The sequence below is a fragment of the Streptopelia decaocto genome, assembly GCF_964273445.1.
Source record: "Streptopelia decaocto genome assembly, chromosome: 18".
Classification (NCBI taxonomy): domain Eukaryota; kingdom Metazoa; phylum Chordata; class Aves; order Columbiformes; family Columbidae; genus Streptopelia; species Streptopelia decaocto.
In genome coordinates, this window is record NC_138673.1 from 4903456 (window position 1) to 4924555 (window position 21100).

General features: G+C 43.6%; 1 protein-coding gene across 8 annotated transcripts in view; it reads left to right on the forward strand.

Annotated features, from left to right (window-relative positions):
• Positions 1 to 21100, forward strand: part of CUX1 (cut like homeobox 1) — a 262345-nt gene that overhangs the window by 152878 nt on the left and 88367 nt on the right. For all 8 annotated transcript variants that reach the window (XM_082068464.1, XM_082068458.1, XM_082068459.1 and 5 more), the window contains exon 9: positions 12891 to 12939. In XM_082068464.1, the coding sequence (XP_081924590.1) occupies positions 12891 to 12939 (49 nt within the window). The remainder of the gene's footprint in view (positions 1 to 12890; positions 12940 to 21100) is intronic.

Sequence of the window (21100 nt, forward strand, 5' to 3'; positions counted from 1 at the left end):
AACCAGGGAAGGGTGTTTGGACATCGAAGGTTCTAAACAGCGTGAACTTACTCATTAAGCAGATTGTGGTTAGAAATGCATTAAAAAATAGGCAAATCCAACAGGTAGATCAGCATTTTCTTGCCTCCTTTCCATCCTACAGATATTTCTTACATCTAGGAAGGATGGTTTTCATCCACCTTCAGACCTCAGCCATTAGTGTATCTTTTGGATATAGCAGAAATACTGAGAAATTGTCATTAGCAACAGAAAACTATTATTTCTAGTTCAAACTCCCCTTCTGTAGAAATACTAAGCCCATTATATTAACTGTGGAACCAGAATAATCACCCAGTTCCATACCACAGACTACAATATTAGTCAAGCCTGAAGCTGTTTTGCTTTAGCAGTATTTTAAAGGCCAAACAACTGTTGAAAGGGAAACAGAGAACTTGAAAAGTGGTTCTGCAAATAAAATTATAAAAGGTTAAATTAGAAAATACTGCAGTGTTGTCCTCCAAGGGCTTATAGTAGTACCTAGTGCTGTTGCGTTTTGCCATGAAGGATTAGTTAAAGTAATTTCACTGTCTAATACATACCTAGTTTAGATTCTCTGTATTCAGGCAATCTGTCAATCATATTAGCGAGCATCTCTCACAATCTGGTACAACTGGGGACTTAAGTGAGAGAATAATTGAGCAGCTTTATGTGTTCAGCAAAGATGTAAAAATAAAATACGCCGGTTACTCTGCTGGTACAAGCGACTCGAGTGAAGCTGCGCTGAGTCACATCTGGGGACCAGGACGTTGTTCCGTCTCCATTAAGAGATAATGAACTGGTGCTTGGTGTGCGCATCTTCCTTTTCTCCTTCCTCCCGTTTGTTTTTGCTGTCCTGTGCACTCCCTTTCCCTCCTTTGCTTCTTTCTGTCCCTTTTTTGCTCCATTTTTTCAGCTTTGTCACTCAGGCCATCCAGATCCATGGTATCGATGGCTATAAACTGAAACTGCAAAATGGTGTCAGGGTTGTGGTTTGACAAGCAGTGTTTCCACTCAGAGCGAAGCTGGAACCAGTTGGGAAAAGAGAAAACCGTATTGGTAATTGGATACATTATTATGAAGATAGCAATCATCCTGGTTGTTAATCTTCAGCATAGCTCATGGGAAAGGCAAAACCTACTCAAACTACGCAGTAAACACGTCTCCCGTCATGCTTTATGATATTTTCAGTCCATTTACTGGTTAGAAGGACATCGGTTGCCTTTATCAGAGACCATTTAAAGCTGTTTTCTTCAACAGCCAGAAGGAAATACTTGCTTGAGTAGCTAGCAGAGAATAGGCACATCACCTATACTCACTTCTAAAGCCAAAAGCACCTAAAGCTTTCCCCACATACATCTCGCACTTGAATGCTGTGCTACTGCAGAGTCAACATTTAGCTTTTCCTTTGCACAGTGTGCATGTCCTTTACATAGATAAAGGCAAAAGGCAAAAACAAGTTGCATTTTTATCCAGATTCCATCACTAAATAATGCCTTTTTGTTGTCTGTTATAAAGCTCCGACCAGATGCTACAGGTGCCTTTGACAATGTCGGGAAGCAAGATATTGTCATGTTTGGGTGCCTGTGAGTCTGTGTGCTTGGGGGGATACGTAAGCAGCTTGGTAAGAAATAGCAAATTGGAGATTATCAGCCTAGTGGACATATTTATCTTGTTTCATGCCAATAAATCCTTCCGAAGCCCATGTAGGACGTTGTCTTACACTCCATAGCACCGCTCACCAAATCAGACTGGATAGAGGGGACAGAACAGAGAGAACTTGAGCTTTTTAGCTACTATTGAAATAGGTGCAACGTTCTCTTCTTTAGTCTGTTATATTTACCCTAATACATGTTCAGGCCATAGGAAAATTACTGTTCTCCCCAAGGCAGGAGCTGATGCTCTGTCATTGCTGTGCTGGTAAACAGTAATTTTCCCTTGATCTATGGGGGTGCTGTGACACCTGTACGTAAAAGTGCTTACTGCGCTGTTTTATTTTCAAACTGGCTTAAATCTGTTTCACTAAATATAGACTGAGGTAAGTTAAAGAGAAGTATTTTATAGGTTCTTACGGTGATGGACAATGACAAAGAATAAGTTAGCAGAGAAATTAATAGGTACCTCGATTTTAAAAATGACTACGCTGCTCAGCTCTTTCTGCAATTGAGTGTTTTTGGAAGGAAACTCCTAAAGATGAGTCTGGAATATGTGTGTTGCTATAGTCAAAATTGTGAACAGTCTTCAATTGTTGAGGTTATTTTTGTTTTAAAGAAAACAAACATACAGAAATATGTGATTTTTAGCACTGATGTAGAACGAGGGAAAATTGCTCATTTGGGGATTGTAACTACTCAAAACCCAAAGTACTTTTTCAAGTGTGACATGGTGATTCTAAATAAAATGGGGAAAAAAAAGGGGGCAAATAAACTCCATGACCTTGCCAAGATATATGTACTGATTTTACACATTGCAGCTCCAGTTATATTATTAAAATATTTGTGTGTATTTTTAGAGGATATTAAAGCACAGACAATTCTTCCTGCTGATTCTTCACAGTTTAAGGCATTACCATTCTGATAAAACAGAATGACATCTAAGATGTCTGCAATTAAGGTTTCTAATTTTGGATAAATTACCTATTTTAACTCCATCAGTAAAAATAAGTAAATTGTTGCAGGTGCTGTATTTCCAAAATGCCAAACTGCCTATTATTATTTCTTTGGAGAAACAATTACAGCTTACGCGAGTTGCGGAGTTAATCAGTTAAGACTTGATCTTTAAGGAAGTTTTTATTTTATATTTTGTTATACTTTTTTTTTTCAATTAAAATAGAAAGTGGTAAGTTTGGCTCTTGTGCTGGGGGGTGGGGTGGAGCAGCCTGTCCGTGTGTCCACAGGCAGCCTGTCCGTGTGTCTGTGCGCTCTGGTTTAGTGCCAGCCTGCTCGGTGGCCGCTTTGCAGTTCCTCAGTTCCCCTCCTGAATTAACTCAAAAGCTGATGATTGACTTGGGCAGTAATTAAGAGCATTAGAAATAGCAGGCACAGGGAGCTCTGCTGAGTCTTGTAGGAGTCAGGAGTGGCTGGGAAACGCAGCCCAATAATCCCCTGGAGCGGAGGGTGGCAGGTTGAGAGCAGCGCTTGAGCCGTGTGTGTGTTGCTGGAAAACATCCATAATCTGAAATTCTTTTTGTGGGCTGGGAGGTGAGAGCTGGGAGTGACCTGGAAATCTTGCGGGAGGAAGCAGCAATGGGGACAGGTACAAAGCACAGGTCAACCAGCTGATACTGTTCCAATAGATACTGTCTAAACAACTTTATAGGAACAATCGACGGGAAACGGTGTTTATTTGTATTTGGGCTTACGGGAGAGGGTGTTATTTTATCCACTGACTCACCTCCATGGAGAGCATCACAGGAACCGGCGTGCGAAGCTTCCCAAGTATCGGGCCAAATTCTGCTCCTACCGAATCAGGTTTTGTATAATAATAGTGCTGACTTGTTGCTTTCTAGCGAGGATTTTCCTCACTGTGGGACTCCTGTAGAATCTAAATGATGACAATGGGTAAGAATACACCTGACTCCACTTCAGACGCTATTGCTTGGTTTTGTCCATTGGGCAGAGCACCTTTTTGGAGCAGGCTGGTATTGACCCAGTCTGTTAAATTTTGTACAAATGATAGCCAGTCGGTTTAATTGTGCAACAAATCAGCTGATATCTGAAGCTCTGTGAGCGAGATGCAGAAATGGGATGCTCGGGCAGCAGGAATGAAAACCCAGAGACCAAAGCACAGGCCTCGGGCTTTACAGTTCCCACCTCTGCAGGTCGCGCTGAAAGCAGGTGAAGCAGGAAGGTTCTGAGTTTGGGAGCAAACTGAACTAAGATACCATTAATAAAACGGTCCCTTCCCAAAATGGCTTGCAAAGGATGCTCTCGATGAGGGTTTCTCATAGCACAGACCACAAAGCCCGCAGTGGAATAGAGGGTCCTCTGCCCGTCTGGTGTGAGGTTCGCTTTCCTCCTGCTAACATCGGCATCAGAAAGTCATGAGAGGCTGCAAAAGCCGGGAAACAGTGTGAAACTTGCTTTGGGTATGAGGAGAGCAGCTTTGGAATAGAAAGACCTTTAAAACTCATCTTTGGATCCTTGGGAAACAGGGATTTCATCATCAAATAGAGCTCCAGAGTGTACCCAAATGAACCAAAGTGAGAACAATTACAGGGGACATAAGGTTTAATAATGATGCTGCCTTAATGTGATTAATAAGGCTGCTGATTTCCCACATCTTATCAGCCGCTTATAACACTGTTTTGTGTATTTGTTACCCATTGTAGCATGGGTAGATAAACAGAAATACCATGGAGGCAGCAGGAAACAAAACAAAAATTATCAAACATGTTTATCACTAGAGCATTAAAATGGCTGCTGTGGCAGACACCAGATGAATTATGCAATACATAATTCTCTGGGCCACAGATGTTTCATTTTTCCTGCAAGAAGATGATTGAACCTTGAATGACAGTTTCAGGCAGTCTTTGATTGCTCTGTGGGTCACATGCTTGATATGACCTGCATTTGAGTTGCTTTCTACATGCTGTTGCTTTATAAAACATGTAAAATTGACATCATGTTGGCTGCTCAAGGCCAAGTCAGGAGTAATTCCGTGCTTTTGATACGCTTTGTGTGCAAGGGAGGGAGAGGGAAGGGCGTCTGTGTTCAAATTCTGGTGCGTTATTGAATCAGCTGAAGTCAGGAGAGGAGAATTGCAGCAGGCTCGTTCAATTTGTAACAGGAGGCACTAGGAAATAGAGAGTTTTCTGCATCTGTGTCATCTTGCATTGTTCGAAAATCCTCAGGGCCGGAATATTGGATCAGGCAGTGACTCCTGTACCCAGGGCAGCACGGGTTGGCAATGGCCAGAGAGGCAGCTGGAAATGTTTGTTTGTCTGAATTGGCTCCTCTGAGCATCAGTGCTCATCACAACCTGAACCTGGAGAGCGCATTCCTCACCCCAAGGACTTGATCCTGCAAATCTGGAAGGTACACGTGCAAACGTGCATGGAAAGTATAAATACACGTGCAAACGTGCACGGAAAGTAGGATCCACTCACAGTCCTGCAAGGGTAAATTTCCTCACCCCCGTGGCGGCACGGCAAGCGGAGTGTCCGTCCTGGGGGGGCTCTTGGTGGCAGCATCTCACTCGTGCTCCAAGAGATCCGCGCAAGAGGCCGAATCTCGACGAGAATCCCGTTTTTATAGCCTGATCAGCTCTGACTGGGCATTCCAGAAGCTTCTCTGCACCCCCACCCTGGCTGTGGGTGCCCCTGAAGCCTCCAAACATCCCCCACACTGGCCACGGGCACCCAGTGGCTCCTCAGCGCTCCCTTCTCTTAACAGCCCTGGCCAGGGGCTCTGGGGCCAAACAAAAGAAGCTGTCAGCCTCAAGCAGCAGAGAGAGGGAGATGTGTCTACTCCTTCCAGATATGAAGGAGGGACGGGGAGAGAGGGGGGTTTGCATCCTGCCACACCCGTGAAAGAGAAAACGAAGTGCTGTACAGGTTTTCTTAGAAAGCAGTTTTTTTACTGACTGCAAGTTGTTTTATTCCATAGGGTCTTTTCCTTCTAACGATCCAGATGATTCTTGTCTTGTAACATCCAGGTATTGCTCAATATCTCGGGCTTTATAAGCAGTTTCTTTAACCTTTATCAATATTTGATCATCACTTGACATCTTTCAAGGGGCTAAGGCAGCAGTTATTTGAAGATCATACCTGCAGCTGGTGCAACTGCTTGATCCCGGTACTTAACGATACTGACCTGATGTGCTTAATGAGAAATCCTTGCATGAGATTTAGTTTATTTTTTCAGCTTGAATCTGTTTGCAGTGCGCTGCATGGATACAAAGCCAGCAATGAAATTAATTCTTATAGACCAAAAAAACCTTAATAAGTTATAATTCTTTCTCCTTTTTGCCTGGGGAGGAACTCGATTTATTGTGGGCTAACTGCAAAGAGGGGTCTGCACAGTGTACAGGGGACATTTAGCAATTCCCCAGATTAATCCAGATGACGTATTTTGTAATCGCTGGAGCACCTGAAACCAGCATTTCTTTGATCTCTCAATTTAAAGCCTCCAGTGTTTCACTGCTTAGCAGAGAGAGGATTTTTTCTTCAATTGAGTTCCTAGGAGAGGAAACACCCAATTCATTACTAAAGTTGGTGGATTTATGAATCCCTGAACAGAGAAATTCTTTTACAAGAGGCCTGGATTTATATGACATTGGAAAAAGGATTATCTGATCTGGAGATCCTTAGAGAGCTGCTGTGAAAGAAAATATTAACCTATAGCTCTTGCAATTTGAAAAGTAGATTTGAGAACTTAGTAGTAAAAAGTGCATGAGTCTTTGACGTGCTATACCGAAATAGCTTCTTTTTCTTCCTTTGTACAACCCTTGTGTCTATTACTTTTGGAGGTTATATTGGCATTAAAGTTGGATTTATCTAGTGGATGTTTGTTGGATTACAGTCATTATGAATTCTAGAAATTCCTAAAACCTTCTATAGGAAACTTTGTAAGAGATTCAGAGAAAGCATTTGGTTCTACCTGTGCAAGTTCTAGAGTTGCAGGGATGAGACGAGGGCATCTACCAGCAGAGCTTAGTCGGAGTCTTGAATTTAGGTAGGAAATTTGTCGTCCTCCTGTTTTGCTTAAAGAAAAACCAGAATTGCATATTGCAATGCTGGAATGCTCCCGTGCCCTGAGTGAATGCTGCGACCATTGGGCTGCAGGCAGTTCTGACATTGTTTAGTGATCCGAAATTATTTCCTAGACCCATGAACCTTCCTTGATCAAAATTGTATTGAAACTTGAAAAAATGCAATGCACTGCACTTTTGGTCTTTTTTCAAATGCTCCGGCCCTTCTTCTTCTTCCCTTCCCAAAAGTCCCAAATAATTCTTCCCATTTTATCTTGTGCTAGCAAAGTACTAGATGATACTGCCTCTGATTTTAAGAGGCAAAGATGTTTACCTAATTTGGCCAAAATCTGCCCTGTGACGATCGTAGATGTATGTTACAAGTAGGATTTTCTTTTTTCTTAATTAAAAATAAATGCACATTAGTTGATAATGGCCTGCTTTTAGTTTGAAATTGCCTGCGTAAATGTTTCAGTAATTAGAACGTTTTAACAAGCCCCAGTGGCTCCATATACCATTCGCTCTGACCAGTAAACTTATACATGTTTTGAAAGAAAACAAATGTGTGGGAAAAAATGTTGTTCGTTTTTTTTTCCAAACCAAAATACTGATGTGCCCTGCTAGTGGAGTTTCTTGGCCACACCACCGACTGCAATTTCCAAAGTGTCATCTGTGTTTTTCAGTCCTTCCATGTATAAAGAATCCAACAGCAGTTTCCTTCAAGGTTCAGTAAGTTTGAATGTTCAGGGGGCTGTAGCCACAAGATTTGGCAAACCATTCGCTTGTCATGTTAATAAAAAAGGAATTGTTTCTGCCTCTTTAAGCCAGTCTCTAGATGAAGAAGTTGGATCAACTGGATTTTAATCATAAAGTCCAGATTATTCTCGCTCGCAAATGAATAGCTTCCTGCTGTTTAGGATTTTTTTTTTTAACAGAATCACAGAATCGACTGGGTTGGAAAAGACCTCAGAGATCATCAAGTCCAACCCTTGGTCCAGCTCCAGTCCATTTACTAGATCACGGCACTAAGTGCCATGTCCAATCTCAGTTTAAAAACCTCCAGGGACGGTGAGTCCAGCACCTCCCTGGGCAGCCATTCCAATGCCTGACCACTCTCTCTGCAGAGAATTGCTTTCTAATCTCCAGCCTAAATTTCCCCTGGCAGAGCTGAAACCCATGGCCCCTTGTCCTATTGCTGATGCCTGGGAGAAGAGCCCAATCCCCACCTGGCTAGAACTGCCCTTCAGGTAGTTCTAGAGAGTGCTGAGCTCAGCTCTAAGCCTCCTCTTCTCCAGACTAAACAAGCCCAGCTCCCTCAGCCTCTCCCCATAGGGCTTGTGTTCAAGTCCCTTCCCCAGTCTTGTTGCTCTTCTCTGGACCCGCTCCAGCACTTCAGTCTCTTTCCTGACCTGAGGGGCCAGAACTGAACACAATACTCCAGGTGTGGCCTCCCCAATGCAGAGCACAGGGGAAGGATCACTGCCCTTGTCCTGCTGACCACGCTCTTTTGGATACAGGACAGGATCCCATTGGCCTTCTTGGCCACCTGGGCACACTGTTGGCTCATGTTGAGCTTCCTGTCCATTAGTCCCCCCAGGTCCCTTTCTGCCTGGCTGCTCTCCAGCCACTCTGTGCCAGCCTGGAGCGCTGCAGGGGGTTGTTGTGGCCAAAGTGCAGGACCCAGCACTTGGCCTTGTTGAGCTTCACCCCATTGGAATCGGCCCATTTTTCCAGTCTATCCAGATCCCTCTGCAGAGCCCTCCTGCCTTCCAGCAGGTTGACACTCCCTCCCAACTTGGTGTCATCAGCAAATTTGCTAATGATGGTCTCAATCGCCTCATCTAAATCATCAATAAAGATGTTAAACAGGACTGGACCCAACAGTGACCCCTGGGGGACACCACTAGTGACTGGCCGCCAGCTGGATGCAGCCCCATTCACCAGCACTCTCTGGGCTCGGCCCTCCAGCCAGTTCTTAACCCAGCAGAGAGTGCACTTGTCCAAGCCATGGGCTACCAGCTTTTGCAGGAGTATGCTATGGGAAACAGTTTCATCTGATTTAATTTTATTTAGAAAAAGAAACTGAGCTTCTTCCATGTTCCCAGTTCCTGAATTTGTTTGCTTGTTATGCTCTTCAAATCTAATGGGTTATCTTGATCTTAAAAAGAAAGCTGAGCCTTTCTGGAGTTTTTATTTCCTATAAGCAATCAAACTGAAAAGTGGTGTGCTTTTCTTTAAACTCCTTAAATGGTTGGTTGGTTTGTTTTTCAGATGGCGTGCGAGCTTTGAGAGCTCTTTCATAACTGGTAAAAGCGTATACCTTGTAAAATCTATAGCTTTTAATGCTTTTTGGGTTTCACTTCAGATACAGTAGCAAGAGAAGAAATAATAGAATGTTTCGTCATCATGGTCTTTCAGCAGCTCAGATTCTTTTTACCTGGTAATGCTTATTCTGTAGCTCCAAATGCTTGTGCTTAAAATCTGGTTTCCTGAATTTCTTAGCCTGAAAATGTTGAACCTTAGAACAAACTCGCTGTAATACAGAAGAACTCTCTTGCTTACATGATTGGTTTTCCTCTAACACAGAGATCATAAGGAATTAGATCAGATGAATGGTTATACTGCTACACAGGGCAGATCGTATTTGGTCCTGCACACAACGTGATCTGTTTTAATGTTTAGAAAGTATCACCATTGACAAGCCCTGAATAATTTTGGGTTGCCATGTAGAAATCTCTAAAACACCATAAATATCACTGTATTTTAGCAGAAGGTCTTATTGTTACTAATTACCCTCATTCTCTGTGTCTGTCCAAAGAAACACAGACCTTTGGGGTTTTTCTCTTTGGGGTGATGGGGGAATCCGGGAACTTCCAAGAGCTCGAGCTGCGTGTTGCTTCAGGAGCGAAAAAGTAAAATCATCAGATCTGTGTCTCTTCCAAGTGAGTTTAGTTCAGGTGGAATGGCTCTGGTCAGCAATTTAGGGTCAGTATAGCCACAGATTTGCTAAATTTGGCCATGATTCCCTTCAAGGTTCTCCCCAAATTTTCAATGCAAAGCTGCAGGACAAGCTGCTGCAGCCTTGGGCTGGGTGGTGTTTTGCCTGACAAGTCATTCTGTTGAACTAAAAATAAATATTGAAATAGGGCTGAAAATGAGCAGATGCGGTGGATGGCGAATACATCAAAAATGACCCGTGTGGGACTAACTCAGCCGAAGTGGAGTTTCCTTGTCCCTTGCAGGTTTGAATTCGACAGGGTGCTTTGTAAACAATAAATCCAATAAATCAAGTTGTTTCTGTGAGTGCATAGAAGGTGTGAGAACTGTAATTTATTTTATAATAAATGCTTCTGCTGAGCAAACAGTGAACGTAGCTATTAGAGACTTTCTCAAATAAGTGACTTTCGACTGCTGAGTGCCAGCTTCTGATGTGGTAGCTGAGCTTTTAAAATGAAAAGACTGAATTCCTTTGGAAGATTCCTCTGAATGCTGTTGACACTTGCACTAGGAAAGAATAACGAGTCATTTAATTCATTACTTTACTTAAAGCTAACATTTCTGGTTGCAGCATTAACCCACGCTGGTGTGCAGACTGCTCGACTGGAGAGGTTGTGCTTGGGTTTTGTTGGGGGTGTTGTATCTATTCATTAGGTGTGCAGAGACACACGGTCTGTGCAAAAGCTGGGTAGGAAAAAAATGTATGAGGGGAAATGGGAGCTCAAGATCAGTGTCTGGATACAAGGACAAAGGGACAATTTTGCCCTTGGCTACAGTTTGACACTTCTACCGGCTTCAGTCGGAATTATCTGTGCGCGCTGAAGGGCAGAAATGTCATTTTTATGACGTTCTATATCCTCGATCGCCTTTTTTTTTTTTTTTGGAATTGGCTGCATATACCAGTGTTGTAATATAGCTCTTTAATCCTGACCCCGGCCAAAACAGCTTACAAATACCAGTCTTAATACTTCTGTCCGTTTTCAATATAGGACTGTCCTGAGTCCCTGCGCCTCGTTTTTCCTCGGAATCCTTTGCTCTTCTCAAGTTGTGCGGTTTTTCAGGCCTTTGGCTGATACTTCCACCCCCTTTTTGGGAGGGAGGACGGTGACTTGGTTGCTTTGCAGCCCGTGCAGTGAAGGGAGCGGGAGCCGGAGCCGGGTCCGGCGGAGCTGCAGCCGGCGCGTCGGGATGGGACGTTCCCGGCTCCGATCCGGGCGGCGTGTGACAAAAGCCAGACATCATTCACTGGCTCCATAGAACCTGAGGCATCCACATATAAATTCAACGTGAATGCATAAGCTTATATAAAGAGGATCCTTAAACTATCCCAGCTAAAAATATTTATGAAATGCTGGGAAACATTTTTGTGGGGGTTTGGTGGTGGTGCTTTTTTTGGCGCTTTAAGATGTTCTCTTCCCTCATCTCCGTCATAGATACATAATGGGGTCACTTTGCATGGTTTTATGGACCTCTTTTCCCTTTGAAATACTGTTTTTTCTGTATGCTGATTAACAAGGTGGACAAATATTTTGGGTCTGGAGTCTAAAGCAAAAGACGTATTTCACAGCTGCAGAGGCTAAAAGTGTTACCATAGGCTTATGTTAACCTGCCCGGGTTACTCTTCTGGTTTCTCCCTGTGCACTTTGAATCCTTATTTGCCCAAAGAGTGATTGTTTGATTCAGTAACTAATGTCTATTATTTATTATTAATTCAAAACATCGTGTGCGTGATTTTTTCCCAATGCAAGAGTACATTAGCTTCTCCTGCACAAGAAAACACATGTTAATCTGTTTTCCATTATTGTCCAAAAGACTTTTTCAAAAGGCAATTCGTGTTGCCCAGACAACATTAAAGGCTGTAATTAAAAATAATTTTCCATTAATTTATATACACACACATTTACTTATTATGATCTTTTACTGCATTTCCCTAAGTGTGCACGCAGAAACCTAAAATGCTGTTGAAGAGTGAGTCAATATTCAGTGTAATGATCTAGTGTCGAGTGTGCTGGTACCCTGATGTACTTCAATTAACCATCTTTCCATGCAAACACCTGCATAGAAAAAGGAATGTTCTGTGGGATCAGCAGAAAAAATAAACCCAGAGTTCTCTGCATCGGCAGCAGAAGGGAATTCCAGTATTTCACAGCTTTTACTGATAATGATCTGCTGCAGATTAAAAACAAAAAACAGACATTATGGTGTTGGCAGATTGCAAAAGGACTTGCTGGTTAAAGCTGCTGTTCAGAGGAGATGAGGATAGTGTTTATTGCTTCCATATGGTCCAGAGATACAAGACAGGCAAAATGTCTGGGGAGCAGTAATACGTCTTTCTGTATTGATACAGAACATACTTATAGCTCTGTGGGCTCTTTTCCCGGTACCTTTCACAGGTGAGAGTATGAGTGGGAAATATTTGCCCATGATTCAGCATGATGGTAAAAAAAATACTTGAAGATTAGAGCCATTTGTGTGAGTAAAGTCTTAGAAATGCTGGGTTTGTAAAGGGTCAGGGCTGGTACCTGCTGCCTAACACACGTACGCAAAGGATCTATTCTTCCTTGACTATTCGTGTAGTTTTCAACCCTTTGACTTTCTTATTAAGCTTTGTAAAGTACATAAAGAACATGAGTCAAAATTTAGAGTTTGATAAATCTGTGTCAAAAAACTCTTTTCTGCATAATGTAAAATGAAATTTCTTGGTCTCTTTGACATCATTATTATTTTTTTTAGCTGAATTTAGAACCAAACTTATACGCAGACTGAAACAGAAGAGTAACAGGCTATTTTTGTGGACATCTGTACAAGTAGCTGACTGAAGAGCTATAGTCTTTGATTTCTCCATAATTACCACTTGTGAAGCACCTTTACACATAGGAAAGATGATCCTGCCCTTCTGCTGAAGGTTGGGGACTAAGATCTTCAAAGACCGAATGAATGTGCTCAGTTATCGATGCGCCGTTGTGTTGCAAAAAGGGAGCAGGCAAAGGATTTGAAGACTCACAAAGCAGAACCCAGAGCTGAAACCCAAGAGGATTTCAGCTTAGCTGATCAGTCTGACTGTGTCCTTTTAAAAAACATTGAAAATTGGTATTGTTGGAATGAATGTCGCAATTGTGCAGTGCATGAACTCATATAGCAGGCATTCTTTGTGTGATAACGGTGCTTCTGCTCTCTTGTTCTCCCAGGGCTGATGAAATCGAGATGATCATGACAGACCTTGAAAGAGCAAATCAGGTAGGATTTTAAACGAGTTCCTTGTGAAATTCTAAGTGTGACTTTGATTTTTTTTTTCCTTCTCTTTTGGATTTCAGGACAGTTCTTTTAGATGCACTTAGCGGTCATAACTGTGTAGAGTAAGAAAATAGACAAATTAAGAGAAAAATACAGTTCTTTAGGGACACTCTGTAAGGATTTTGTGCACAACAGAGTAGTCCTTGCCATATATTTACCTTCTAATAATTCAAACTTGAGTCTCCTGCTATAGTTATTCTTGAGTCTGTGTTTGTAAATCCATCATGTTGGCCCCTACCTGGACGTGCAGGTAACTGGTTTACCCAAATTAATTAAAGGGTCTCAGCACTAGGGCTCCTGGAGCCCGGCCTAGGGAGGCCTGACCTGCTGCAGCTCCAGCTTTTGTGGACTTCTGTGGACTTTTCTTTTCCCTTCCTTTTCTGATACGTTTTATTTGCCTTATTACATTTTTAGCAAGGGTTAGATCAGACTGTGCCATGCAGGAGAGCAAAGAAGTCATAAATTGTTCCTGCAGATGTGAATTTGGTAGGCTCACAGAAAGTATGTTGTTCTTCACGTTAGTTACCATCCAACCCCCCTGCAATGAGCCACCCTTGTTGTAAAACATTTCTTCCTCGTGTCCGGCCTCAATCTCCCCTCTTTTCGTTTAAAACCATCACCCCTTGTCCTATTGCAACACGTCTTACTAAAAAGTCTGTCCCAATCTTTCTATCAGCCCCTTTTAAGTACAGAAAGGCCTCAGTAAGGTCTCCCCAGAGCCTTCTCTTCTCCAGGCCGAACACCCCAACTCTCTCAGCCTTTCCTCTTTATATATATATTTATATATATCTTTCTTTATAAATTGGAAAAATGAAGCAGAAGGCAGATTTGTAAGTTGTTGGGTTGATCATTTAGTCAGTAAAACTGGGGTTTGCACAGTGGGTTTTTAGTTCTGTCAAATAACTTTCGTAGACAGCATTAGATATTTATGAAAGTGCTAGTGATTATTTGAAAATCTGTAGATTTTTTAGAAATGATGTAGGTGTTAAAGGTGTTTTGGTAGAATTATTGTGTGATTTTTGCAAAGGCCGTGTGCTTTGCAAAGTTGTAGCAATAATTTACCCAGAAGGGGTAAAGAGTGGAAGAGTGGTTCTGGTTAAAGAACAGGTATTTCTGTTTTCCTCGTTGCCATACTAAAATGGAATGTGTCCATTTACAGAGAAATTCAAAAGATATTTTCCTTGACATCATCAATGTTTACAGATATCTAAATGGGGAGTGTCAGGAGGATGGAGCCAGGCTCTTCTCGGTGACAACCAAGGATAGGACAAGGGGCAATGGGTTCCAACTGGAACACAAAAGGTTCCATTTAAATTTGAGAAGAAACTTCTTCATGGTGAGGGTGGCAGAGCCTGGCCCAGGCTGCCCAGGGGGTTGTGGAGTCTCCTTCCCTGCAGACATTCCAACCCGCCTGGACACCTTCCTGTGTAACCTCATCTGGGTGTTCCTGCTCCATGGGGGGATTGCACTGGATGAGCTTTCCAGGTCCCTTCCAACCCCTGACATTCTGTGATTCTGTGTGATTCTGTGAAACGGGCCCGTAGTCCTTGTCTTGTGTGATGCTTTACCTTTATAAAACACTTTTCTAAATGATAACTAAGTAATCTTTGTAGCAGCAATTCCTGTGTTTTACCTCTTTAGAGCTGAAAAAAAAAAAAAAAAGAAATGGAAGAAATTAAATGCATTGCACAAGCCAGAAAGTGAGTTTGCATCAGGCTGAAGTGTTACAATTGCAGAAACAAGTACTTAACGTAATTATGTATTTAATAGTTAAATTAACATTTCCTTTTACCATTTCAGTAAGTACTTATTCCCCATTATTACGGCTACCTTTAAAGAGTAACGCTCAGCATGACTCCTGCTTTGAGGACAGCCTGCCTTGCTGATTTTGATGTGATGTTTTGCTGCTCTGGAATTAACACTGACCCAAACCACTGGGATTCGGAGCAGAAATTTACAGAACAGCAAAATGTTTCCACTGAATATGTGAAAAATACTTGCTATTGCATTTTTAAATATTTGATATTTCTTGAAAATCCCTTTCTCTGGCTCTGGAGAGGTGAGGGTGACGTTTCCCTCCCCAGTTCTGCAGTAGGAGGGGGTGGATGTTCTCACTGATGTTGATCCAGGTGTCCATCTTTTGGATTATTAAATCCATGGGGACAGACCTCGTCCTGGAACTCCCACCCTTGGTTCCAGTTGGGTGAAGCGAGGACCATTTTTAGTCTTCAGACTCCATCACTTCTCTTTTCCTTTTGTGTTTTTTTTTTCTCATTTGGATCCTCGAATTGTTTCATGCAGGAGCTTTCTGGGCTTGTCTGTGTGCGATCATCCCCAGAAGAAATTACTAGCTCCTAGAAATAATTACCTTTAAATACCAGTGAGCTTTGCGATTTTCTGCTTAGAAAGAAAAAGGGGTAGTGACCGCAAAGTTCTGTTTCTCTCCTTTGTATCATTAGTGCAAGGTGTAAACTGAATTTTAATTTTCCCCCCAAACCATAACCCTAACGAGAGAGACAGAGAAATCCCTCTCTGGTTCCCTCCTCATCCCGAGCTTGGATGGGTTGGATGTCTTTGGCTAAAGCCAAAGTATAACTAAATGCAATAGGAATGGTGTATTTTCACAGAATCACAGAATGTCAGGGATTGGAAGAGGCCTCAAAAGCTCATCCAGTGCAATCCCCCCATGGAGCAGGAACACCCAGATGAGGTTACACAGGAAGGTGTCCAGGCGGGTTGGAATGTCTGCAGAGAAGGAGACTCCACAACCTCCCTGGGCAGCCTGGGCCAGGCTCTGACACCCTCACTGAGAAGAAGTTTCTTCTCAAATTTAAGTGGAACCTCTTGTGTTCCAGTTTGAACCCATTACCCCTTGTCCTTTCATTGGTTGTCACCGAGAAGAGCCTGGCTCCATCCTCCTGACACTCACCCTTTAGATATCTGTAAACATTAATGAGGTCACCCCTCAGTCTCCTCTTGTCCAGCTCCAGAGCCCCAGCTCCCTCAGCCTTTCCTCACACGGGAGATGCTCCACTCCCTTCAGCATCTTTGTTGCCCTGCGCTGGACTCTCTCCAGCAGTTCCCTGTCCTGCTGGAACTGAGGGGCCACAACTGGACACAATATTCCAGGTGTGGTCTCCCCAGGGCAGAGCAGAGGGGCAGGAGAACCTCTCTGACCTACTGACCACCCCCTTCTAATCCACCCCAGGTACCTTCCTGGCCACAAGGGCCCAGTGCTGGCTCATGGTCATCCTGCTGTCCCCAGGACCCCCAGGTCCCTTTCCCCTGTGCTGCTCTCTAATAGCTCATTCCCCAACTTATACTGGAACTTGGGGTTGTTCCTGCCCAGATGCAAGACTCTACACTTGCCCTTGTTATATTTCATTACATTTTTCCCTGCCCAACTCTCCAGCCTGTCCAGGTCTCTGGATGGCAGCACAGCCTTCTGGCGTGTCAGCCACTCCTTCCCCACTTCACTAAGCCACCAGCCCAATAACGAAAGTAACCCAAGAGTTCACTCTCACATTTCCATGAAGATTTAATAATCCTGTAGTTTGGGGAAGGGACTCATTTTATTAAGATTTCATTTTGCACAATAAATCACTGCATATTTTCTGATGTGCTACGAAGTATAATAATAAATAATTAAAACTAAACTACCCTTACTTGTCAAAATAAATGATTTATCATAGTTTGGGATATAGCATCTTTGAATTTTTTATTGTTTGATTCCCAGAATATTATAATTTCCAATCAGTGACGTTAATACACGTTAATATACACTTCCAGCCCATAGGAAGATTTTGCCACGTATAGCACTGAGTTTAGCGTGTAATAAGTAATAAGATTGACTGGTGGAACTTTAAGGGAAAGGTTATACTTTTTTGCTTGCAAGTATCTCATTTTGCTATTCACACCGCTGGTCTTTGATCAAATTAACATTTTACTGTAAGGAGAAGAGCACTCAGTTCATGCTATTCATTATCTTGTCAGGAAACAATGAGAATAATTTAAACTGGATATATTGTATAAGACTTTTTTTTTTAATTAGAAAGCACACGGCAGCATTACGATCATGACCTGCTGGCTCCACTGTGAACAGCACAATATTTACCTGCTATATTAAGGCGAATGAAAGTATTTTGAAATATTTTGTTACCAGGGTGGAACCTCTATGCTAGAAAAACAGCAACATGGAAATTATGGGGAATTGCATGACTGAGCTATCCAAAAAAACAGCATTTTTAGACAATGCCGGATTTGCATGATCTCTATCGAGGCAGTAGTGTCACTGTCACTGCTCATCATGTATTTTCTAGGCTCTACATAGTAGATTTGGAAGTAAGAAGCCAAGAGTTTCAGCAGTAACTTATAGAAAGCAACTGTACTCTGGCATACGCATTTCTTAGCCAAAGTGGGACAGTGTCACACAAAGAGAAGGTCGCGTGAACTTTCCAGTGGCTCCAAGTTGTGCAAGATCACTAGGTTTTAGCAATTTTCCGCACTGAGCGTCTGTCTCTGGCTGCATTCTCTTTTCTTATTTCAGGAAAAATTGTTCAACCATTTCTAAGAATAAGATTAGGAAAAACACTCCAGTCCTCCCCACGCGTTAGGAGTTGTTCTTGGTTTTGGTGAGGAGCCTGCTGTGCCCATATTGAAGAGAAGGGGCTTGGCGCTTGATGAGGGAGGGTTTGCCTTTTTCTCAGGGCTGTATTTTCTGTTGCTTCAAGTAGCAAACGAAAAAAAAAGCCCCAAGTTTGGCCAACCTATAAGCGTCTGAAAAAAAAAAACCCACCAACCCAGTTCACACAAACTCAACAGAATCTGGTTTGAATTTGTCGGCTTTGATGTCCCGAGCATGCTGCAGTCTGTCGCCGGGTGAACATTAACCAGCCAGGTTTTTCTTCTCTTGGCTGTAATGGGAGGTCCAGTGCCGCTGTGACTGGGAGCACTGGGAGGGGAGACGCTTCCCCGGGCTGTCCCTGCCCAACGGGGAGCAGAGGGGCTGGGGAGGGAGGAGAAGGAGCAGGACAGGGCTGCTGCAAGGACGTTCGGAGAAGAAGCGACAAGGAAAGGAGGAAAGCGTGGGGGTAAGATGAATTCTGGAAGTTTGTGTGGATTCGTTAGGTCGTGCAAAGTCCGAGCTTGCTTCTGTCGTCCTGAAGCTAAAGGCTGTGAAGCTCAGCGAAGGTAGAAGCGGAGCTTCCAGCGGCCAAAATGCATTAGGAAGGGGACAAAGTGACAAGCAAAGAGGGGTGGGGGTTGGAGAGGAAAAAACAGAGGGTTTTACAGGGGAGTGGCACAGCAGCCACTGCATGGGGCCTTGGGTGTGGGTGACAACGGCCAAACGCAGCCTGTGCTGGTGGTGAGGCTGTGAGTGACATGGGTGAGGAGAGCACCCGAATGGCCACATGGTGAGATTGTGGGTGACACCAGTGAGCAGAGCACCCAGATGGTGATACCGTGAGATTGTGGGTGACACCAGCGAGCAGAGCACCCAGATGATGATACCATGAGATTGTGGGTGACACCAGCGAGCAGAGCACCCGAATGGCCATACGGTGAGATTGTGGGTGACACCAGCGAGCAGAGCACCCGAATGGCCATACGGTGAGATTGTGGGTGACACCAGCGAGCAGAGCACCCGAATGGCCATACGGTGAGATCGTGGGTGACACCACTGAGCAGAGCACCCAAATGGCGATACAGTGAGATTCTGGGTGGCACCTGAATGGTGATACGGTGAGATTGTGGGTGACACCAGTGAGCAGAGCACCTGAATGGTGACATGGTGAGGCTGTGGGTGACAGCGGCAAGCAGAACGCCTGAATGGCACCCATATAGCTGAAAATTTGGGCTTGTGCCAGTGCATTCGTTAACGCTTCTTGAAGCACTTAGATCCTTCGGTGGCGGAAACTAGAGCACAGCCCATGAGGCAGCGAATAATCCTGTCTGCAGAGGAGGGGGGGATTAGTTTGCAGTAAATAAGCCACAGAGGTCACGGATGGAACAAGGAGGACAAAGCAAAATATTCATTCGCAGAACAGTGTTCATCCTGAGGACTGAATGGAGTAGGTGGGCTTGTTGGGAAGAAGCAATAACAGCGTGTTGCTGGGTGGTTCCAGCCTGCCTGCCCAAGCCCTGCGCACGGGGGTGCCCAAACGTACCTGAGGCCTTGGGGTTGGCTTTTCAAAACTTCTAAGTGCTCCATTTTGAAACCGTACCGTTCTTTTAACAGGTTTCTGTGTGTTATTTATAATTTATATTGCGATAGCACCCAAAAGTGCTTTCCAGACATTGAACGCATCTATAATTCTGGCTCTAAAAAGCTTCCATTCTGGAAGGAATAAAAAGGCAAAATTGACCAGTCTTTCCCAAACAGAATTGCCCAAAGTTTCCGTTGATGTATTTTTAACAAGGCATAGTATGAAATCTTGTCTGATATTATTCACAGGGTTACAACAGGTGTTCTGAATTGGCTGGGGAGGCTCTGCAGAAAGGGCAGCTGACAGCTTACTGCGTATGCAGATGTAACATCTATTAGAAGTATCCTCTGTGGTTTGCTTGCATGCAAGCTGAATAGGTTCTCCAAACAATGCTGCTGTGGATGGAAACCATCAGCAGAATTGCTTAAGGCTGCAAAACCCATTACTTATACAGCAGTAGATGCAAGTGCCACGGTGTAGTAACTTGTCCCGCTTGCTGGAGCTGTTTACTGGTTATTAGATCAATATATGTATATCCACGTCTAATAATGTACAAGAAAATAATTTATCTTAATCTGGATTGTTAGTTCGGTTTTTTAACCCCGATATTTTCCAGCTGCATAAAAAAAGTTTCTCTTTTTGTGCCTTTTTAATGCTCCTACAGTTTTTTTTCATGCACACAATAGCTTATGTCCCATGCTCTGATTATCAGAGCCATGTTACCCTACTTCTTACAATTACATTTTAATTACAGCTGTAGAACCTATGCAAAATCATTTAATATAATGTTGTGAGCAAATAGCGCAGATGATGCATTTAGTATTTGATTGCCGTTAGTTTACTGATTGATTAAACATGCAGACAGAGTCTCTGCTTTGACTAGTGAGTCACAGACCATGCGCACACACAGGGGTATAGGTTGTACATTTGAATCACAGCATGTCAGGGATTGGAAGAGGCCTCAAAAGCTCATCCAGTGCAATCCCCCCATGGAGCAGGAACACCCAGATGAGGTTACACAGGAAGGTGTCCAGGCGGGTTGGAATGTCTGCAGAGAAGGAGACTCCACAACCTCCCTGGGCAGCCTGGGCCAGGCTCTGTCACCCTCACTGAGAAGAAGTTTCTTCTCAAATTTAAGTGGAACCTTTTGTGTTCCAGTTTGAACCCATTACCTCTTGTCCTATCATTGGTTGTCACCGAGAAGAGCCTGGCTCCATCCTCCTGACACTCACCCTTTAGATATCTGTAACCATTAATGAGGTCACCCCTCAGTCTCCTCTTGTCCAGCTCCAGAGCCCCAGCTCCCTCAGCCTTTCCTCACACGGGAGATGCTCCACTCCCTTCAGCATCTTTGTTGCCCTGCGCTGGACTCTCTCCAGCAGTTCCCTGTCCTGCTGAAACTGAGGGGCCACAACTGGACACAATATTCCAGGTGTGGTCTCACCAGGGCAGAGTAGAGGGGCAGGAGAACCTCTCTGACCTACTGATCACCCCCCCTTTAATCCAGCCCAGGTACCATTGCCCTTCCTGGCCACAAGGGCCCAGTGCTGGCTCATGGTCATCCTGCTGTGCCCAGGACCGCCAGGTCCCTTTCCCCTATGCTGCTCATTTGCTATTTTAAATGACTGAGGTTTTCAAAAGGATTAGCTGACAAAGCAGGGAGTCTGGCACACAGAAATATGGCACTTCTGATGCCTTAAAAATGAATTTATTATGCAATACAGGGAGGGACCCATCAATGTAAAAGTTGGTCAGTAAAAGTTTTGACCTCGATTGGTGGCAGTTCGTGGATTTGGAAGAGCTGGTGATATGGGCTGGAAGTGGAGATAGGAAATTATTTGAGTTGTTTTGTGCTGAAAGCGAGCGCAGCTTGGTTTGCAGAGCCCAGGTGGAAAGCT